Source organism: Amyelois transitella, chromosome Z, assembly GCF_032362555.1.
Source record: "Amyelois transitella isolate CPQ chromosome Z, ilAmyTran1.1, whole genome shotgun sequence".
Taxonomy (NCBI): Eukaryota; Metazoa; Arthropoda; class Insecta; order Lepidoptera; family Pyralidae; genus Amyelois; species Amyelois transitella.
Genome location: NC_083535.1, coordinates 9,156,496 through 9,178,506, shown reverse-complemented (window position 1 = coordinate 9,178,506; position 22,011 = coordinate 9,156,496). Strand labels below are relative to the sequence as shown.

Here is a 22,011-nt window from a genome sequence, read left to right as displayed (position 1 = left end):
ATTCATGACGTAGGCTACCCTCGTGATAAGCAGATATGGGTAATTTTGTGAAAGTCATAAATATCACAACCGTCATTACATGGCGGTTTGAGTACTTACCTACCTACAGAAATTTGAGGCTGAATGTTGGCCTATAATTTGTATTTATTGCGTATACAATTTTTTGAGTTTATCCGACGTGATAGGTTCCCGAGTCCTCAAAAACCAGTTGGCATTGTTGTTGAAAATTGAGTTACACACACATCCATAGCTTGAGAGCTGGGAATAATGTGATTTTCCAAAAACCCCCCACACCAACCGGTATCCCGGAAAGGCTAATTAATCCAGTATTCCACACACAATAGTGCCCACTGCAATTCCGTAACAATTTTACGACTAATTGACTCAATGCAATGAAGCATTGGAGTGAGCGAGACCGTTTAATGTGTTTCTGATACGGACTCTAAGAAGTCAAACAAACAAGAATTTATACCTGGCATACCTCTGTAACAAAGCCGTCATATTTCTCATTTTTTACCCAACTGCGGCGACGAACAGAGGGTAATGTGTTGCGCTTGAGTGCGGAGTCATAAATGTCAAAGTACGATGAGCGATAACGCTTTGGAGTCAAGCATTTGTTTACGAGTTACGTGTCAAAGTGGAGGGAAATGGCTAATTATTTGTCTTATTAAGAGTATATGTTTCAGACTGTGAATGAACACATTTGAGTTATAAATCATGGAACAGAGTCGCTATTTAACTTTTATTTCGTGTAATTATGTCCATCTTATCCCTTTTCAAGGTATCATCTTAGCACCTATTACTGTAATTATGAATAAATATTCATCAGAACAAAAAAACAGTACTTGATTGCAAGGAGTACCTACCCAAGTAATTATACCTAAGCGGTGTTGTTGCATAGAGTTAGGTAACTTAATTTATTAAGTGAGTTTTCAATGTCCGAAATAATTAATACACATTTTCAAATACTGAAAAATATAACTGACTTTCTTAGTAAAACTTCATCATTATGTCGAATTAATTAATCACCGTTATTAGTGAAGCGGAGAATATACAACGTTATTTTTACACGGTTTTTGCTATATGTCTAGGGACTGCATAATTTCTCACTAGTTTACTATAGAATACACACCAGCCGTTGAGTAACTAATATGGAACAATTATAATTAATTGCATATTAGATATGATTACATACAGTAGGAAAGAAAATTGTTGTTTAATTAGCATTTGTCGTGAAAACGACCATACGGGCGGAAGATGTTCATTGTTCAGTACATAAGTAGTGTTTGTTGCATTGTGACGTACCTATGTTACCAAAATGACTACTTGTTTTTATTAAATGGCTATTTTCGTCCTGACGTATTTTATCTCATAGCTGCTTCTGCAATAGCATAGATTTTCGTAAATAGATTAATTAAGTCAACAATAGAACGCATACATATAGGTACTCGTACCCATCTCTATCAAAAACAATCGCTGGCACACACGTTGCGGCAAAATCATTACCGTTAATTTGACCGTAGTATCCCGAGCGAACGCAACGTTCCGCCTAAAGTGGTTCCATTTATCTGGAAATCCGGCGGGAGGTCACGGGAAAAGTCCATATAAAAGCCGGGTCCGGTAGCACAGTTTAATTGAGTCCTCCGACCTCATAATCCGCGCTTCGCCCCGCCCGCTAAATGTTATTTATACCCGAACTCCAAACAGCCGCCGGCAGCGCTTCTATGCTCCGCTTATAAATTTAAGCCTAGCACCCTATTGTATCACGCGGGCGTTTCAGCAACGTCATTACTTTTACTGTTTTTCTTCGCACACTGTGACCCGGTAATTAATTTGCGGCAATTATTGCCATTGGCTTTACGCTTGTTATTAAACTTGTCGATAATTTAAGATGGAACATGAGTCTCAAATTGGTCTTCGCGGACGATTGCTCTTTCACATTTGCTTAGATTGTGTTGCTCGGGAGCGATTAGTTGACGTGATTTGTTAGCGATGTATGGCACGCACGACTACTCTCGTCTTCAGATTCGTGTAAGTGTTTTTTTATTGTTTCTGCAATTTTTAATCGGCTTCATTGTGAGCCGCTTCGGTCCGAGTCGCCTGAGCCGCATGATGTATTCATTTTCATAATCGTTATCGCCAACTTATCGCGATGTCATCAGGAGACTAATTAATGCAATATCAGGTGACACTTTTTGCTCGCTCAGTTCATAACTCGTACTTTATATATTAGCATAATTTTGCACGTTGCCTGTTAAATAGCTGAATTAATTCTCAGTGGTTACTAAATTGACAGCCACTAGGAGACCCTAGCGCTGGCATTTCAAGAGCCATAATGAAATACCGGCTCGGTATAAGCTATTGGGAATTCGGCTAACAGAATTATCGATGCAATCCGCCTGACAATAGTTAAATCGAAGCGCGTTAAATAACCATTAACAATTGCTGCGATTGTAGCTGAAATTTATCGATAGGCCGATGGATCCCATTTCCCAGCGCGCCGCAGCGCATCACTAATGTGCTGTGCTATTTCGTCATGTGTCATGTTTTGATCATCACGCACCACGCGAACTCGTTTATCGTGACCACTATCGTCACGCACACACCTCATTTCAATTTTACTTTAAGAATCGATATACACCAGCTTGTATTTAGTAGGTATTGTGACTGAATTATTTAGGGCTATTACCTCTATAACTCAAGTTAGCATTCGCTCTACAATGTGAAGTCTAGACTGACTTTCTGACAAACCTATACGTTGATACCCTCATGTATGACACATACCATGCAGACTAATACAATGTCTCTCGGTGCCGCAAGCTTTGGTACCCTTAGTAAGTACCTATACTTTATAATTTTATCTCAACCCTATACAAATGTTTACTCGAGGACGTACATATTATTGTGATGTAGGAAGGTGTTTGTGATTTCGAAATAAAGAAACATTTATAAGATAGTGCCCTGTTTAGAGTACAGTGTGGACCTTGTTCCACGTTTTATAGGCTGAAATGGTCTGTGAATGTGTGCACTTTAGAGTTACATTGCGAGTAAGTGTAGTACCAGCGGGCGGCGCGCCATAGTCGCAGCGGGGGCGAGGATTTTTGTCATACTAAAACACATCTCACATTGTTTGTCCATTTATAAAGTCACAATTACTTTTGGGGTATATCTAAAAAGTAGATTTACGATGTGGTTGTGCAATGTTTTGGATGCGTTTTGTTCTGGAAGGTATTTCGTCGTAGTCGGGGTGTGGTTCGCTCGATTCTCGTAATTCCCATGTCGCCACGCCGCCGTCGTAGAGCGCCTATTGTACTGCGTCTCGAGCCTAATCCTCGCCACTTCTGTGCCTCGCTCGGCTGCCACATGAGTGAGCATAGCCCTTAGGGAGCGTACACACTACACACACAACGACATTTCTTCGTTGGCGATAATCTTGGGACTTAATAAAGACCTTTGTATTATACTAATTTGCTTGGTGTAGAAACGAAAAGGTCAGAGACTTGACTTTATTTTTACAAGTTTCTTCAGAGTATCCCATGAATTATAAGTAATTCAACATATAGAATAATAAAATACCGCACAATTGATTTGTTCTAAGGTCACATATTATATTTAATACATACATACGTATAATCGTGTCTTTATCCCTTGCGGGGTAGTCAAAGCCACCAGTCTTGAAAAGATTGATAGGCCACGTTCAGCTGTTTGGCAAAATGATAGAATTGAGATTCAAATGTGTCACCAGGAAAGTTTATAAGCCTATCCCTTGGTCGCCTTTTACAACATCCATAAAAACGAGATGAAGTGGTCTTATTCTTTTTTTATTGGTGCCTGGAACAACACGGCACACTTATAATTACTTTATTTACTTTTTCAACCATTTTTGATGGACAGAAGAAGAGTAACTATTTTTAAAAACGCTCAAATTTTTATTATGGAAAGGTTTTAAAAAAAATTAATAAAGAAACCAATTGAGACTAAATTTATGCTCGTATTGATAAAAATATCCTTCTCAATAATATTAAACACATATTTGTTCTATCTATTTGTTGAATATTTATACGTTGTTTTTTTTGTGGCTACTAAAAAGCGACTACCATGCTTACTCACCTTTTAAAGTATTATCTACGGGTCTTTCAGTTTCCAATTTATGTTGTCTCTTTGATAACGCTTGAAGGTACAAATTAATTAAATCGCCAGTGACACGAATTAATAACGGGACAGAAAGATAGCTCACTAATACTTTATTTTTTAAATTAATATTTGTTTCATAAATATTGAACCTATTTAAATTATATAATACATTCCAGAAAGGTTACAAGGTCTTCATGTTTCGAGAAGTAAATGTTTCTTTTCTTTCAGTAATCTCGACCAGATTGTTCTTACATTTGATAGGTAACTGATTGACCCAATGCATGTTGCCCAAAATGCAGGTATGAGTATTGCCTGGTCATTTGCCTCATTAAGATCTTCTTATAAAGTGTTAACTTATGCACCAAATGAATCTGAACAAGACTAGAAACATTAAAATTCGTATATGCAGTTGTCATACTGTGCACCTCTCAGAAGTTCCATTGATCTTATAAGCTGTTTTGGTCGGCGGTCTGCAGACTAAACGTTATATCGTTCATAACAACCAAGACAATTTCTGTTTCTTATTTAATGTATATCAGTGGTTGGTATCTGTTCCTTTAACGTCTACATACACAGTTCAGTTTATGAGGCTACGTACTCATCGTCTGATAAAGAAAATGAAATGTTTTGCTAAAGGCCACCGAGTTTTCTTTATTGGCTTATTTGGCCTTTAGTATTCTCGTCTTAATTCAGTTGCGGTAATTATATTTGATAATATTTGAGTAATGAATCTTACATGAATGAAAGTATCTTTTTTATCGAAGTTTTCTTTTATTAGAAGATTAGACCTATCTTCACATAATTCTGACTCACAATATCAAGTCATCATCATTCGTAGAGCACTTTCAACTCCCTCCATTGTGTCTGTTTTGACCAGTAAATCCATTTGCTGCCCGCCACCTTTTTGATCGTAGGTAACTTTAACACTATTGAAATCTCCAAATGTACAAGCCGTTAACCGATTAACCACCCGGACTCCTGTTCAATCTGGCCGGGAAGCGTCTAGACCCTAATCATTATAATAAGCGTTTATCGATTGGCATGTTTAAAACGACCAAATTTGAGAGAACCCATATGCCTGCGGCTGCCCGCTATTGAGAACTAATGAACAAACTTGAAGATAGTCACTTATAATTTTTCAAAATTCATATAATAAGATCTGATAACAACCTAATTATTATAATGTTCTCTTTAACATAACCGACGTAGAAAATTGGAGGCAGGCTCTCGGCCGGGATATTTGTGCTAATGCCTCCGAAACTGAGATCATCTTTATGCCTATTAACAGTGCTTTTAAAATAAACACATTATCTTACTTCGCGTTACCGTTCCGTCATTATGGTCACGTCATAAGAAAAGAATACAGTTCTTTAAGGAGCGATTTGTATAATCGTCCGAAATTCTGACTCTTAAACTATAGAATTAACAAATTAGTTGGATGAAGAAGATGAAACGAAATTCGGGCCATTTTTTTCGCGGTTTGACCTAACCTAAAGAAAATATATCAAATATAACAAATTGCACCTGATTTGTTCTTGAACTAGTTTTGATCCCTTAATTCAGTATTAAGTAACAAACCAGTTATCTATTTTTGTACTGACTTTTAATGGTGGTATCTTCTGTTAACAATATTTCATTATCACAGATAAAATCAGACGCAAAAACATACAAAAAGTAACTTCCAATACGTATTTATAACTAGTACAACCCGAACTGTGTATTGATATACATCTACACTTTTTTCTTCTTTCATTCACACAATAGGACCTTTTTACTTACTTTAATTGTGACCATCTTTGCGAAACGACATTCCAACAATTTCAAAATATCAATTTTGACTCATTGGTTAGTGGTACGGTTATTACATAAGGAAATTATACTTCCAAAAAACGTAAACATGGGCTTAATTAAAGTACACCTTTATAAGGTGTTGACTACGGTAGACTTCATTTTTTGCTAGATAATACTGTTTATTTTTGTCCTACGACCTTTGTATAGAAAGCTTTTTTGAGAATAGCATAAAAATGCTCAACTATTTTTACAAGGAACTCCTAACGTAAAAAGTCTAGAGTGTGAGAGTTTAACAAAGGTCTATTCTAAGTAAAAAATACATTGCAATCGATTGTTCGCACGGGAATTTATTCCCAAAGAAGAAGACACTCTCCTTATCTGATAATTTAATTTATCTATTATAGCTCAGGCATTGCTCTGGCCTTCATCTGTAGCATTGGCCACAGCTTGGCCCACACACAAATCATGTATTATTCCCTTACAGGGTAGACTGAGCCACTAGGCACATGACTAGGGATTTTTCAATTGTGCATCAATAATTGTAGTGCATCTATAATTGCAAAAAAAAATAATCAGTTGTAAAACCGGGAAACTAAGGAAATGACTGCTTTCTGGTAAAAGTTTATAAAGTAGCCTAGGTAGACGGGCTCGCATGAAAAGATTTATGAATGACATATACGAGAAACAAAAAGAAGGAGGATTGAACAAAAGGATTATGCAGAGATCGTGGCAGGTGGAAAAATATAATTGCTATCTACTTCTCCGGGAAAGAGCTGTGATTATATGTATGTATTAATTAATTAGCAAAACCAAACATTTTATCTATATTTGCCTTGTTTATTATTCACTGATGTTACCTTTATATCTTTCACCCATCACCCTCATTTCCTGTACGGTTCTGCTGTCATTTTTCTTATCACATTTACTCATATATAGATTATTTAATTAAAATAAAATCATAATATGAGTGTGTAATATTCAATATTTTTGCTTGTTGTTAGTGCGTATTATTTTAGTTTTTACATAGGTGCTAGAAAAAGTTTATGCGTTTATGCTAGTTTGAATGAGTAGTTTTATAAGAAATCTAGATAGTTCTCAGTTTAACTATCAACTTCAATCTGATAAACAATTTCTCTATAATTCGCGTTGATAAAACTGACGCGCGCGACGGACTCTCGTTGATAGTAGAGCGCGCGATCACATGATCTTAAGCCTAAAATGAAGTGTATCTTAATTTTATTAAATAAAAATGAAGGTCTTTATAAACCATTTTTGTTAACTTTTTATATTAAATATGTCGTAAAGCTCAATCTTTTGAAATTGGTATATTCTATGACTAGGACGTTGGCAGGGCCTATTTTAGGAAATATCTTTTTATTATTATAACTACATATATTTGATTGGAAAATATTTAATAGTGTTTTAAACTTGCTGACATAGACAAAATAATTTCTGAATAAGTAAAAGGAAGAACTAATTTTTGCACTGTGACAAATCAGCGCTCTGCGTTTATATAGTTACTCTCAGGTATAAACTAATAAAACCCCTGGATTGCAATGCGAATCAGAATATAAGAGAAACTGAAATGAGTGGTTATAATAAAGATTGTAATCGTTATTTAATTAACTCCAGAGAAAATGATATGTTCAAATTACGTATTATTGTCGATTTATGGTGGTCGTTTAATTGGTTATACTTGCATATCTATAGGTATGTTTATTAAAGGCACATAATCGTAAATAGTTCAGTGTTTACTAAACGTAATAAAGTACAATATTATTAAGTACATACTTACTTATTTTCTAAGGTTTCTACGTTGTAAGTACATAAATATATGTGCTTTGAAGTCTCTTAAGGCTTTCGTATACCTGCAGAATTTTTATTTGATACAATATAAAAGAAATATTAACTAGATATTTAATTTTTTACTAATGTGTTAGTAACAAAATTTACCATAAATCAAAAAAGTTAATTTTAATACAAATTATGGGGTAGTAATAATATATGAATATTTTTTAGATGCTTTAAACATTGACAACTTTATTGATTTATTTAAAATAAATTTTTGAATTTTTTATACCGATTTTCTTAAAAATCATATTATTGATTACACTTGATTCGAGTAAGTAAATAGTCTACAGCAAAAACTTGTGAAAAAGTAAACAGAATTCAATAACTTTGAACGCAAATTATTCAAACATCAACTCACATAACGGCCAAGTTATTAATTAAATTTTCACTTACGAGTATTTTGTACGTGTGTGTGTACCTAATGGTACACCCTCAGTGCGGGAGTCCTTATTGGCCTGTTATTTTAAAAACTTATTCCATACACAAAGTGGTCAATTGTTGAACATAAAAGATAAGTTTTGCCCGCGACTTTGCTGGAAACCACAAGTTAAAAATAGACCACTCTGGAGTCCTCGCCGGACCGGTGACGTGTCATCAGACATTTATAAAGACTAATTGAACTTGGCTATCTCACCTTTCCGCAATACGTACGGTTCGGTTTACGGGCAAAATGGCCATTCAATAAAATTAAATTGTTTTTCCATTCAAATATTGCTCTTTTACCACCTGTTTTTAGGGTTTCATAGGCTGGAAAGAGCAATATATTTTGTCATAAAAAGATGTAACTTGGCAAACCTATAATCTTGTGTATGCAAAATTACTTTGTCTTTATAGATGTTCTAATTGAATAATATATTACTTTCTACTCCATTTCTGTAGTATAGCTAGATTTTACCCCTTCCCTTACTTCTCACCAACATAATTATATCTTTTTCAAACTTTATCAGTACCTAAGGTATGTCAGGACATTTTTTTAGTACCTGCTGCTTTCATTCTGAATTTCCCTGAAACTGACCCGAATTTTTAAAACTAAATAAAACATTGACATTTAAAAACTAAGTAGGTATGACACCACGTCCACTCCAGTCACTTCACACCGTCCAACAGTCATCAATTATTGACCGCCCTGAAAGCTTCCCTTATATATATACGTCGTATATAATAGAACTGCTAGACGCATACTAAATGAGGCCACGCCCCTTTTCAGTTTATGCCCGATACATCCATAAATGATTAGGTTTGACGATTAGGACTGACGATTGGAGGTAATAGTGTGCAATTTGTTGGAGTGTAATTTCCAACTATTCTAGTTACCTGTTTCAGTTTGTAGTGTAGTAAATCAGTTTAACTCTCTGCATATTTTCTTTTTGATGAGGTGTTTTAATATATATTTTTAAAAACATTCCCTTTAAATTCGGTACATATAAAAAGACGCAAATAATTGCTTGTGATAAATATAGCTTTATGTCAAAATAAAATTTCAAAATCTTTTATTGGGTATAGCAAAGTTATTCATACTAAGCATATTACCCATCATTATTACCGTTTAAATTAAGTTCTTAGAATTCTTCTTTTAGGTTATCATGGCTCCTTTTTGTATATCTGTATCTTAATAAAATCATCAGCTATCCAGCTAAACGTGAACTTCGATTCTTGCGACTACTGGCTCTGTCTAACGTGTAAAAAAGTAAATGGGATATACTCGTAAGTATATGAAATAGTTGTAAAATCTTTGTTATATTCGAAATAAATTAAAACGGTCAATCTCCTAACTGACATGGACAAACACTCCACACCATCTTAGCGCCCCTACTCAGCAACTGATATCCACCCACACCCACACAAAACATAATCTAACTCCCCTCTCTTTGCTCAATACTCTTCATTTGACAGATTGGAATAAATTACTAAAGCTTTTTTATTTAATTTTAGGGCCATACTCATTTTCCGATGTTTATTTCTTCCAAGTGTATTTTTATTATGTTGACTGTCCTTTCGCCCTTGTTTGCGCTGGTATATTATTGCCTTACAATACTCGATTTGATGAGCCCTTCGTATAAGGCTTAGGAAGCCATATTATTACAGCGATTCTTTGTTTGTGCAGTAACACGTCTATAAATAAGTTGTCTATGACCAGAAAAGGGTGTGTTTGGAACGTTAGTTAAACGATGAGAAAGAGCGAGTGTTGAAACAATTAGTATTAAAATTGAACGATTGAAAAATAATAACAGAATCAATTCATACAAATGAATCTTCCGTTGTGATTGTCTGTTAACTTTTATTAATCTAGTTTCGGTACTGTACGGATTTTCTTATATATACCTACAAGTAGTTTTTTCCAGTATACAGAACAGATAAGAGATATTTTATTTAAACCTCTTATAATCTTTGTTGCTAATAATCATACTTTTAATCTGGCTGATGGTACAATGCCTACGTAACTCATTTACATAGTATTACATTTAGTAGGTTTTTATCATATATGTTCGACAAAAGTGTTTTATAGAAAGATTACCAATGAATAATCGTAATGGTTGAACAAATACTCTAGCAAATAATGCATTAGCATAGAAATTATTGTGTACAAAATGCTAATGGCAATGTTATAGGTACTTGGTTCCGCCAAAGGACTTAGTATTTGCTTATCAAAATATGTTCTTCATGTTTATTAGCTATGTTATATACCTATCTAGATTAGTAATATCACAGATATCAGTGATAGGCAGTAATATCAGCAATGATACAAGAAAATCTTAGCGTGTTATCATAAACACGCTAATTCATCGTAAATATATTCATTTGAGTTTCTATACAAATTGACATCATTTGATCAATCATTAAAACGGACGATCAAAAAAGTTAAGTGTATTTTGCTTAAGATTTAAAAAGTTAACCACATTTATGAAACTTGTTTAGAAAAATTGTCAAGTGTTTTGAAAACTACCAAATATTTCAATATTTATTAAATTAATAACAAAATTCTAAGTATGTTAACTATGCATACGTGCAGCTAATTTATATATTATCCATCAGCTCTCCAGGACAAAATTACATTGATAAATATTATCATTACATACGTTTCATATATACATTTAATACATAGATAACATAAATCCACAGATAGAGCATTGTTTGAACACCCGACCCCGTCCAATGATACCAAACTCACTATCTTTAAAGCTGTTTCAACTCACAATGCCCTCCTAGTATTTATTTCGCTTTATATGACCATATTATGAGTAATGTGAGGAATGTAAAATTTTCAATATGAAGCTGAGTTCTGGATTCACTTAAGGTATTGCTACTATAGATGTTAAGAGATGTTCAAAATCAATTCCTATTTTTCTTAAGTATTCTCTTATCTACCAGTGAGCGGGCATTATTGAATTTCCCGAATTTATCATCCTATCTCCAAATTCATAACTACTTTTTATTCAATAAATATTTTTTATCTACTTATGTACTACTTCCAACTTAATCAATTTAACAAACAAAATTTGACTTAAAAGAAGGACTTGAAGTTCCTAAAAGAAGAAGAGCATGCAATAAAAAGGATTAAACTTTAAATAATAATTAAACAATAAATACAAAAAGAGAATAATAAACAAGTTAAAGGCCTTTGACGATATTCCGCTCTGTTTAAAGAAAACAAGTTGGCCCACTCAAATGTCTCTCCGAGCCTTGAGTGGGGACTGTGTGCACAGTAACTTATGCTATTATTTCTAAGTCAACCTTCCCCGTGTTTGACCAAATCTGTTGACGTCCCTTTACTGCCCTTTAATCTTTTGCCGACCAATCTACATCGTATATTTGTCAACGAAATAAATTTCATTTGTATTATGAACGATTTTGTACGTATCTCCACAAAATGTCTCATCAGCCTAAGTATCGATAAAAAATGATAATCGATTATTTATCGACCAAAACATAATAAAAACATATATATATATATATATTTTAAACTTAATAGGTATACCTTTAAAATATTAAGTATTAATAAAACCAGTGGTGAGATTTCGTATAATAACATTAATAACACAAGACACACCATCATCAATCTTAAGATTAAGTATTTGTATAAAATCAACACGAAATAATAAGTGTCTAAACAAGACATTAAATAGAAGATAATAAATGACCACACGGTCTTTTGATTAACTGAGCGCGCTAACTTTACTGGCTCCACTTCCAAGTCCAATCCCAAAGTTTATACTTAGTATTTCCGCAAACTAAACGAAATTCCATTTCTGTCCATTTTAAAAACGACCAAAATGATTCAGATATTATCTTACACTGCTCTAGAAAAGGGATCAATTTGCATTTCGTTAAAAAAATAAACAACTTAGGCGTTCCACTTGTGTTGGTGCTCTCAAATCGACCGTACGACAATATTTTACAGTAAATTAGGCGTACTAGCGGGAATTTCAAGACCATTGTGGTTGCATTCAAAGTTCAGCTTTGTCGGAAGAATGAAGTTTTCCGACTGAACAATCGAGTGGTAAAGCTTCATTGGCAACGTTCCTTTATTTAAAATAGATTTGTTGCTGTTGCTAAAATTGCCATTCACGAAAAATAATTTATCTGAAGAGAACCTAAGAACATGCGACTTAAGAACACTACATATAGAGATATTTTGTATTGGTCTCTTTCATTATATATTCCGCATTATATATTCCGCATTATAGATTAACTGACTTCAGTTTTCTCCAATACTAAGCTTACTGTCCATGCTACCGTCATTTTAAATATTTTGGACAATTTGATTGGTAGCAATCTGGGTAAAAACGTTTGATGTTTACCGAATTTAAAATGTTTTTCCATTGATACTAAACAACCTAATATAATATATTAACCCTTAAATCGCCGATTTTCATGTTGACATTAACTATAATTATATAGTAAGTAGACAGGTGACGCTGTACGCACCTGCGAGCTTATCTAGCGTCCATATACGTAAAGGTCTTATCGATTGTGGTCATGACAGGTACGTGCGTGCTGAGCTGCGGATGAATATTGACGTGTGGTAATTTGTGTTTGCAGTTGCTCGTGGGCAACAGCGGGGCGGGTACGGGCGGAGCGGCGACTAGTCCGGACGGTGGGTCGAGCTCAGCCCCTCCGCTCTCCCCGGGCGGGTCGGCGGTGGCCGGAGGTGCCTTGTCTCCCGGCGCGGGCAGCCACGCTAGCACACCAGCTGCTTCTTGCTGCGACACCCCGCGGCCCATCATCACCGACCCTGTGTCCGGCCAAACAGTCTGCTCGTGCCAGTACGACGGAGCAAGACTCGCTCTCTCGTCGTATCCGAGGCTGTCGAGTGCGGCTGTCGGTGTTTATGGAACACCGTATCCTTCAACAGACCAGAACCCGTATCCTAGCATCGGTGTAGACAGCTCGGCATTCTACTCACCTTTGGTATGTTTATTTCATTATGAATCAATAAGTTTTGCTATGTTTTTAGGTATCCAGTATGGGATGGAATAAACCGATGCCACGTTCTAGAATTTTCTCTGAAAATGCATAAACAGGAGGAAGAGAGATCTAATGGACCATTTCGTTCCTTATAGTAGACTGCAAATTGGTATCAATAGGTCGTTTGCCGTATACGAGGCAAGGTTTATCGCTCTCGGATACGTGTTTGGCTTTTCTGGCGTAGCGTGCCAGCGCTGCGAACCGGTCCAGGCGCGCTCGGCCAGAAAACCGCCGACACCTCGCGAGGGCCGCACCGCCGCCCTGTCACGAAACATTAATATTTAAACTCAAGAAATAAACTCAAAAGCAAACCGCTATTACTACACCAATTATGAACATCCACTCAGCTTTTTATCTTCAAGTCGGAGTGACACTAAAATTCATGTCTCAAGATGATCTCAAAATCGTGACAGCTCTATATTCTTATAAAATATAATTATCCAATTTGCGGTCGGTGACGCGATGAAACTACTTCGGCTTAACACCTTGTCTGAGCATAGGGACAAATGGGCAGTCGCTGTATGCACCGCTCGTAATCCCTCCCTATAAGGGACTTAAGCCGCGAAAGAATCGATTGTCCGCTCTCCAGTGCAAACGAGGACACTATAAACATAACTTATTATAGAAATCACCATTGTGAAATCTGTCTTGGAGAATAAAGACAGTTCTTTTTCCGGATATTTTATTATATTATTGGCTCTTAAACGTTTTCCTGCCGAGTACATGTGAAATCCGCTAAGCCCTGAAAATCCTATTGAACGTGTGATGATCCTTTTTTGTCAAGTATTTAAACGGGATTTCCTTCCTTTAATCTCAATGTGCTCATAACGGAGACTTTACTTTTCCTGCTGCAGTCAGCTTATTTTTATTCTTTGTTTTGGTGCCTCGGTCTCGGTTTACGTATTATTATGATTGTGCTTCGCGTTTCGTCTTAATTTGAAGATTGGAACAGAGATACGAAACCTAAGGAAATCGCGAACCATTCGGACGTTTTTATGAAAATATGAGTTCAGTCAACTCACCGTAATTATAATATCATGTGGCAAAGGCAACACGGTAATTGTGGATGCATCCTAAAGCGGCGACATTTAGATCTCTATCTGTCATTGTATTTAACGAACCTGCCGGTACCTACTGTGACCTGTGCATGTTTAATAACAGGTGTTTAAATATATGTATGGTGTCATTGTGTGCCTGTGCTCATACCTAACTCACGACAAGCCGGGCCGGTTTCGTGCAAGCGACAATTTAGCGAACAATGACGATGCTCTGCCACGAATACACTCGTGCTGTTTCTGGCTATGTCAGGAAGACCTCCAAACGTGAATAGGTCTTTAAAGTATTAGTGATAAGGTTTATTTCACGAGTGTGTGTCTGGTTAATGTCGGAGGAGAAAATATTCAACTGCCATTTTTGTAGACTGGCGACGCCGGTGGCGCCGTCCTGTTGAGTTGCGACTTACTAACAATGCACGCAGCGCCATCTTTTATCTATTATGCGCTTTTGATAATCAATAAAAAAGGGTTGGCTTGTGTTGTGTGTGTATGTGTGGCCAGGTTAGCGCTGTCAGACCGCGCTCATATTTTTAACGACGACATTAGCACTGACGTTTCAACGGTTAACAGGTTTCTTTGTTAAATGACGTTTCTTCGGAATACAATACGGTAGCAGCTAAAGTAACTTATATATAACAGATGCTTATATTCATTATGGGTCAGAAGATTTTCCTATTTTCATTTCATAACAATTAAAATTGATTTCATTTCAGTCCAGTTCATTTAAGTTTTTTATAGTTTTGATGAAGTTTTTTTTATCAACCAAAGTCAAAGATACTTTTGTTTGTTTAATTTCCAGGAGAAACGTAACAACGCAAATTTTAAAATAAAACACAACGTGGTTGAGCTGTGGGGAAATGCTTATAATATTGATGGGAAAGTATGTTTACGTATGTTTGTTACGTTTTCACGGTTAAACCACTGAACCAATTTTGTCGAAATTTTGTATGAATGACTTAATCAATCGAGGTCGAAGGCTATTTTTTTCTCGAAATTCCCAATTTTATATCCAGGCTTCATTCCAAGGGAGTGAAGCCTGGAAAAAATTGTTACAGCATAAATCATTTGCTACTAATGTCTAAAGAATAACAGACAAGGTGTTTCGTGTAGAACACGGATGTAAACATACATACATTGTGTAACGGTGTTGCTTATCTTTACCGCTAATTTTTACAACCAACATTTCGAAGTAATGACTGAACGTAAATAAAAGTTGAATAGATAACTTGATGTAAAGTTTGTAACTAAAGTAGCATCGAAACAAACTTAACGTTTCGAATTACTCACATCCAAAAGTGATGTTATTCTATTCCATGCATACATCACATGGATGCCGTGTGGTTCCGGGCACTAGAATAATAGGACCACTTCATCTTTTTCCTTGAATGTCATAGAAGGCGACTAACGTATAGGCTTATAAACTTGGGCATCTTCTTTTAGGCGATGGGCTAGCAACATGTCACTAATTGAATCGCAATTCTATCACAATGCCAAACAGCTTAACGTGGCCTATCAGTCTGTTCAAGACTGTTAGCTCTGTCTACCCCGCAAGGAATATATAGACGTGACTATATGTATGTTTGTATGTTGAAGGTGCAAGTTCAACGTACGGATCTTACACCACCTAATGAAATCTGCATGTGGATAGATAATCCTGCCATATTTCCGCTTATTCATGCTATATTCGTACAAAATGACAAACAGTTTAATCTTAATTTAACAAACTGCTGGCAAATTGAGAGCGGCAGTTATAAAATCCGTCGTCGACTGTACTCTACACAGCATGTGCGCCGTCCCTCGTAGGCATCTCAAATGTTTATTGCGAACGGAAATCTTCTGAACTCAGCCCTTACGGCATTATACCCGAATGATGGACATATGACGGCGACATTCCAAATTAATGTCTCTTGCGCATACATTTGTCATATCACATATCAAAATAATTTAGTACTTACACGACTTTAAATACTGTTGAGAAATCCCTTAGGCTGACTACACGCTCGTTACTTTTGCCGCGATTATATTTCACTTTTATTAATGTTTTCTTCTAGTGCAACATGTTATATTTGATAAACCACGTTTCCAATCCGGAGTTTCTTTTACCACGACCTAACTTCACTTTACTCATTAGAGCAATACCTATGCATAAGTTAATAAACATGTACTCGCAAAGTTCTTTATATTCGCAAGTTTTATCATACCAATTAAACTTAAAAGTGTAGTCGTGACTTTTCTATCCTTTCGTGATGATTTATTAAAATATAAGCAGTTATAAATGTTAAAAAAAGAAAACAAAACAATTGTTGGAAATGTTTAAGTCATAATCTGCACGGTAATAAATGTTAACTAAGAAGTATTTATCAATGTGCTTAAAAAATATGTTAAATACGAAAAAGTTGATGTCAATGAATATATTAACTCTGAAATTTATGAAAATGTAAAAAAGCAAATACTGTCAAACAATAGTTGAGTATTTTGTAATTCCAGTTTACGTCGCATTTCATCAAAGATTTACGTCAAATGAGATAAAAAGCTAAATAGGTACAATCGCGCACGAAACTTTAGTCATTTCATTATCACGACCAAATTAAAAGGCGGATAAGCGAGGGAAGAAACAGAGGACGGGACTGTAAAAACGTAACAAAACGTCGATTTAAATACATCACTAATCTTAAGTCAAAGAGAATAAGTTCTGGATACCAGATTCAATTACAAGGGCGTTAGAACGGGACAAAGCGATGCGCACGAGCTGGCCGGGAGTGAGAAGGGAGAAAATAAATAAAAGTGGAAAGGAATCAGGCGAATTGAGAATAGCCATTAAGGTGTTAATGAGAGCCTTATTAAGCCGTCTACTCCCTGTGGGTGGTCGCGCAAGAGAGCTCGGCTTGCTCATTAATCACAGATTAAGGTCCGACCTAATTATCAAATCTGTATCGATATACAACAATAGCCCGCGGTTTCTGATACGTTATCTGATACTCTGCGCTTTGTTCAGAAGTGAGGATAGGGTAATAAATTGTGCTTTTAAAATGTAATTAGTATATCTGAATGATCAGATTGTGTTTATTATTAATGATTTTAAAAGTATCGTTTACTTAATGTTGAGGAGGTGCTGAAAAACAGTGCTTAAATAGGGCTTAACTATAAATTTTCGAACGTTAATGAATACATCTTTAATTTGACTGTCGTCACTTGAACCGAAGGGGTATTTATGAATAATAAAATATTTAGTTCTTTTGAGTTTTTGGTTTCGATTTAACAGGCTAAACTAGATCTTTGGATTGCGACTTCGTACGCGCAGCAGTCCTTATTCCAGTTTTTAAAAGGAATTCTGGAAAAAAAATTTAAGTGAAATAAAATTGTTCTACTGACATTTGATGTGTGCAGTTTTATTTACACTACAGAAGACGTTATGACGACCATATGCATCGAAAAACCCTTATGGTTGCACTATTTTATATAAAATATCGGTCATTTATATTCTTTCATGATGTTTAAATAACTCACTATAATATACAGTTTCAGGCTGAGTACAAAGAAGCTACAGAACAAACATTTGCATTTTCTCCAAAAATCTATTTTGCCCAAGTTGTTGATTAATGAAATTGAATTAGGTACGGTGACCCTTTTTTTTGTGTGATGAGTATAAATATTTTAAGAGTATATTAGAAGGTATTTGTACCAAACTTTAATTGTCAAAAATGCAAAAAATGAACCTAACGCATTGACGATCGACATGAAAATTATATGTAAAGACGCTATAGTAGCCTTTGAAATTAAGTATCGTATTAGTCTAGTAGTATTAGCAGTACCTGGGTGACCGAGTGGTAGGTACTCGGTGGACGTAGACTAAGCCATCGCAAAAATAATAGAATATTAGCTTTCACCAGTAGCTTCGTCGCGTAAAGTTTATTGTAAAACTTTATTTAAAAAGTAATATGTCATTCCATAAAAAATTTTTTATTTATTTTTTTTTTTTACCTGAGCTAACTGCCACCTGATATACGGTTTAATATAAATGGAAGTGAAAATGCCTTTATTAGGAACTGTATTATTTTAATAGGCTTAATCCTAAGGGTAGTCTTATCTATGTATACAGGGCGGGTTTTATTTATGACGGGAATGACCCATCATTCCTCTTATAAATTAGTTTGGAGCGACTCGCTACCCACGTAATGAGACACAGCTTATTTTCATTTAATAAGAATACTTTTAAATAGATTTTAAGGGTTTTGTAAATTGAAATAAATTATTGGAATTGATGTAGAAAAGTCTAGTGTTCTATTTTATAAATCTGTTTTAGACATGAAAAGTATATTTTATAATAAATATCTACCGATTATAGACTCATACCCGCTGTGTATAGTGATTTGAACAGGACGTTGACAGAAATGATGGTTATCAGGGTGCTTCACACGCTGTTTAAAAGTAATTTTGTAAAAAATATCGACATGATATGACGCGTATAACAGTGTTTTAGAGCGATAACATACACCGGTCATCGACTAATAGGACAGCTACTTTTTAAATTAAAATTCGCAGTATGACTGCATATGCACGATAACCAACATATGTCGACATGTGTCTTTTTGCCCCGGCCTATTTGTACAAATGCTGGCCGCCATTGCTTCATTGATATCGCTAGCAAAACGTGGGTGGGCTTATCTCTAGGTACATCAGCGATTTATGTCAAATGCGTTATACTCTGATTACCTATGTGACAACCGATAAAATGTTGTAAAGAGCCGCCTCGCCGTGATTGACATCAGGCGTGTTTACACTGCGATATCCAGACGGTCTTCTGTATCGGCCTTATCTACCGCGCAACGCTTTCCAAGCGAGATGGCTGAATTTAACACAGAAAAAAAAAACGTATTTCTCTAATACCACTGACAATAATTCTATTATCAAAACATCCAACTTCACAGTAAAATATCGTACTCACTCATGCTATTTTCGTTATCAATAATTTTTGTGAGTTAGAACGATTTTCGCACATCATTTTTACGTTTTTTCTCGTCATCAAATTGCAATAATTTTGAGAGCATAAATGCGTCACAGCCTAGAAATCATCAAAACCGTCAGGCTACTTACATGTGATTTATAGTTGAAAGACAAAGATTCAACTGTGCTAACGATGCATAAATCACAAAGTTTTCCACTTTCGCACTAAATGGAAGGGCTGTCAACTGTGTCGTTTGTCGCTGGCCATTTAGCATTCATAATCATTTACAAACAATAGGTCGGCAGGCCGCAACCCTAATCTCACCTCGGACGCGTTAATTGCTCCACAAATATACTCGTCTTTGCAGTAAGCGTTCACTTGCCGACTTTAATGAGTGAGCAAACAGCGCTGGCTGACCGCGGTCGCCGCGCCCGCGCCCGCTCATAAATCTTTGGCTTTTCCCGATTTCCCCGGACTCCCGCCGCGCGGTCCCTCCGTCCACTCGCACTCTTATAAATTACCTACACGCTTTCACTATAAATCAAATAATGGCCAGCCTAAATGTATTTACTATTGTTTGAATACACCTACAACTATCGCAATCGGTGATGCATATTTCATTGAAGTCATACAGCAGACGTTAGTCAGCAATCTGTGGACGATACCGGAAATTTGTTAGAGCCCTTTGTTTTCGTCCGGAACCAAAGATATTATGGACTTTCCGTACGATGAGGCGGCGGCGATTAATCTTAAGCGAAAAGTTTGCGCGGTCGCTTGACCGAAGGAAATCGTCTAATGGGAGATAATTGAATGGAGGCGACGGGGTGAAAGGGTCGCGTCCGCTTTTGAATACAAACAATTATATTGGACGTGTCGTTTACGAAGCGATCTGTGATCATTTAACAACATAAAGGTGCTTATTTCGACCGTTATCTTGGCCGGAAGTGGAATAAAAAAACGTGATCCAAGCATAATTTCTGACCGCGCCGCCCGGCGAGCCACCTCTGAGCATTAGTTGAATAAAAAATAAGGTGTCGATTGAACTTGAGATAGCCACATTATTATTTAATTTAAGTTTCAAGTTTGTTTTAGAGTTCCGTGGGTAGAAAATGATTTTTATTTATTATTTTAATCAAGTGAAGAAAATTTTATAAAACTATGAGCTGTAGGTATAATTTGTGTAAACCAAAATTATATCGTATGTAATACTAAATATAAGTTTCGTTAATAATCGTAGAACTGCTCTACTCCGAGCGAATAAGATGTCGAAATGAAAAGAAGATAAATTTGAAAAAATATCTACATCCACATCACAAAAAAAAAGTAATAGAATTACCTTGAAATGGCAAAAATTAAACGCCGCTTATAATATTATGACAACGTTTGCTGAATCAGTCTGTGGGACCACCGCGGTGCTGAGGGCCCTAATTCAGAATTGAATAAATGATACGTCAGTGACAACAAAGCCAATGAAGATATTTGTGAAATGGCTTTACTAGCGGGCGACATTGTATATTCAGCGGAAAATAATCGCACAGCTTTACAGTTGGTGAATTTGGAGTGAGTTTTTTGCCAGTTATTGTAACACTTCGGACAGATGTCACGGGCAGGAATCCGGGGCACAAAGGCACCCCGGGGGCGTATTGTCCTCTCCCGAACTCTGACGTCAACCATTAACACAGACACCTCCAACATTTATTTTTGTATCAAAATTATGCTTATAATTTATTTATATAGCTTTATTCATAGGTTTAAATGGTTTTTAATGTCCTTATTTTATAGGTAATTTATACGATGTATACAGCTGCGTTCTGCGTTGTACCCTCTTCGCTCGAATGATGGCTATTTAGCGGGGCATCAGATAAATATGTTATGCGATAAACGAGAGCCGGAAACTTGCGGGTTTTAACTTTTAATTTGTACGTTGTCACTCGCATTAAAGACGCCAAACGAGACTTTTTCATCCGTCATGCGTTGTGTCATTTGCTGATAAATTACTGATAATTTATACTCTTGTGAATAAGTTGATACAAATAAAATTTATTGACATAAAATAAAATTCCTTTTAGTTTAGATTTTATAATAAAAATAACGTCTTTATTTATACGGCGTAGACAAAGTCAATAGTCCCGAAAATATTCGAAGGTCATGTTCAGGATGGAATTAATAAGACAGATATAAGTATAAGTCAGAATAAATAATGATTATGCCAACTTATCTTTATCTCCCATTCATTATCCGTGTGATTTGTATATATTATTTTAATAATATTTATACATTTATGGGTTGTGACTGCTATCACTGTAAGTTTTCATTACATAGTTCACATCCGGTATACTTTCTCGTCACGGAGGAAGCTACAGAATTTTTATCAATGAATAGTAAAAATACTGCCACTTAAGCTGTTACTATGTTGCATTAGAAAGCATTATTCATACGAAATGTAAACTCTAATTTTCGACTACTGAGCTTATAATGTTGACAGAATAGTCCTTACATATAAAACAAATTAATAAAATCAATTTTATCATAGTTAATTAGATTAAACCTTAAATAATTAGGTAATGACACTCCGCCGCCATGCTATAAATAAATAAACAATAAAGCGGGATTAAACAAGTCAATTGGAGCTCAGACAATATGCGGTCAGATTGTTGCGCGACCGTAACTCAGCATCGTAAACGCAACGGTATCAGTTAGGAAGAGTTGCCAACTTAGCGTTCTTGCCGCTAGATTTGGCGATTTTGGCTATGGTAGTGTCCGAATTGG

At 35.7% G+C, this 22,011-nt stretch overlaps 1 protein-coding gene across 3 annotated transcripts in view; it reads left to right on the top strand.

Moving 5' to 3' along the window:
• LOC106133791 (homeobox protein araucan) overlaps window positions 1-22,011 on the top strand; it is an 89,961-nt gene that overhangs the window by 39,460 nt on the left and 28,490 nt on the right. For all 3 annotated transcript variants that reach the window (XM_060953512.1, XM_060953514.1, XM_060953513.1), the window contains exon 2: window positions 12,817-13,185. In XM_060953512.1, coding sequence (XP_060809495.1) covers window positions 12,817-13,185 — 369 coding nt within the window. The remainder of the gene's footprint in view (window positions 1-12,816; window positions 13,186-22,011) is intronic.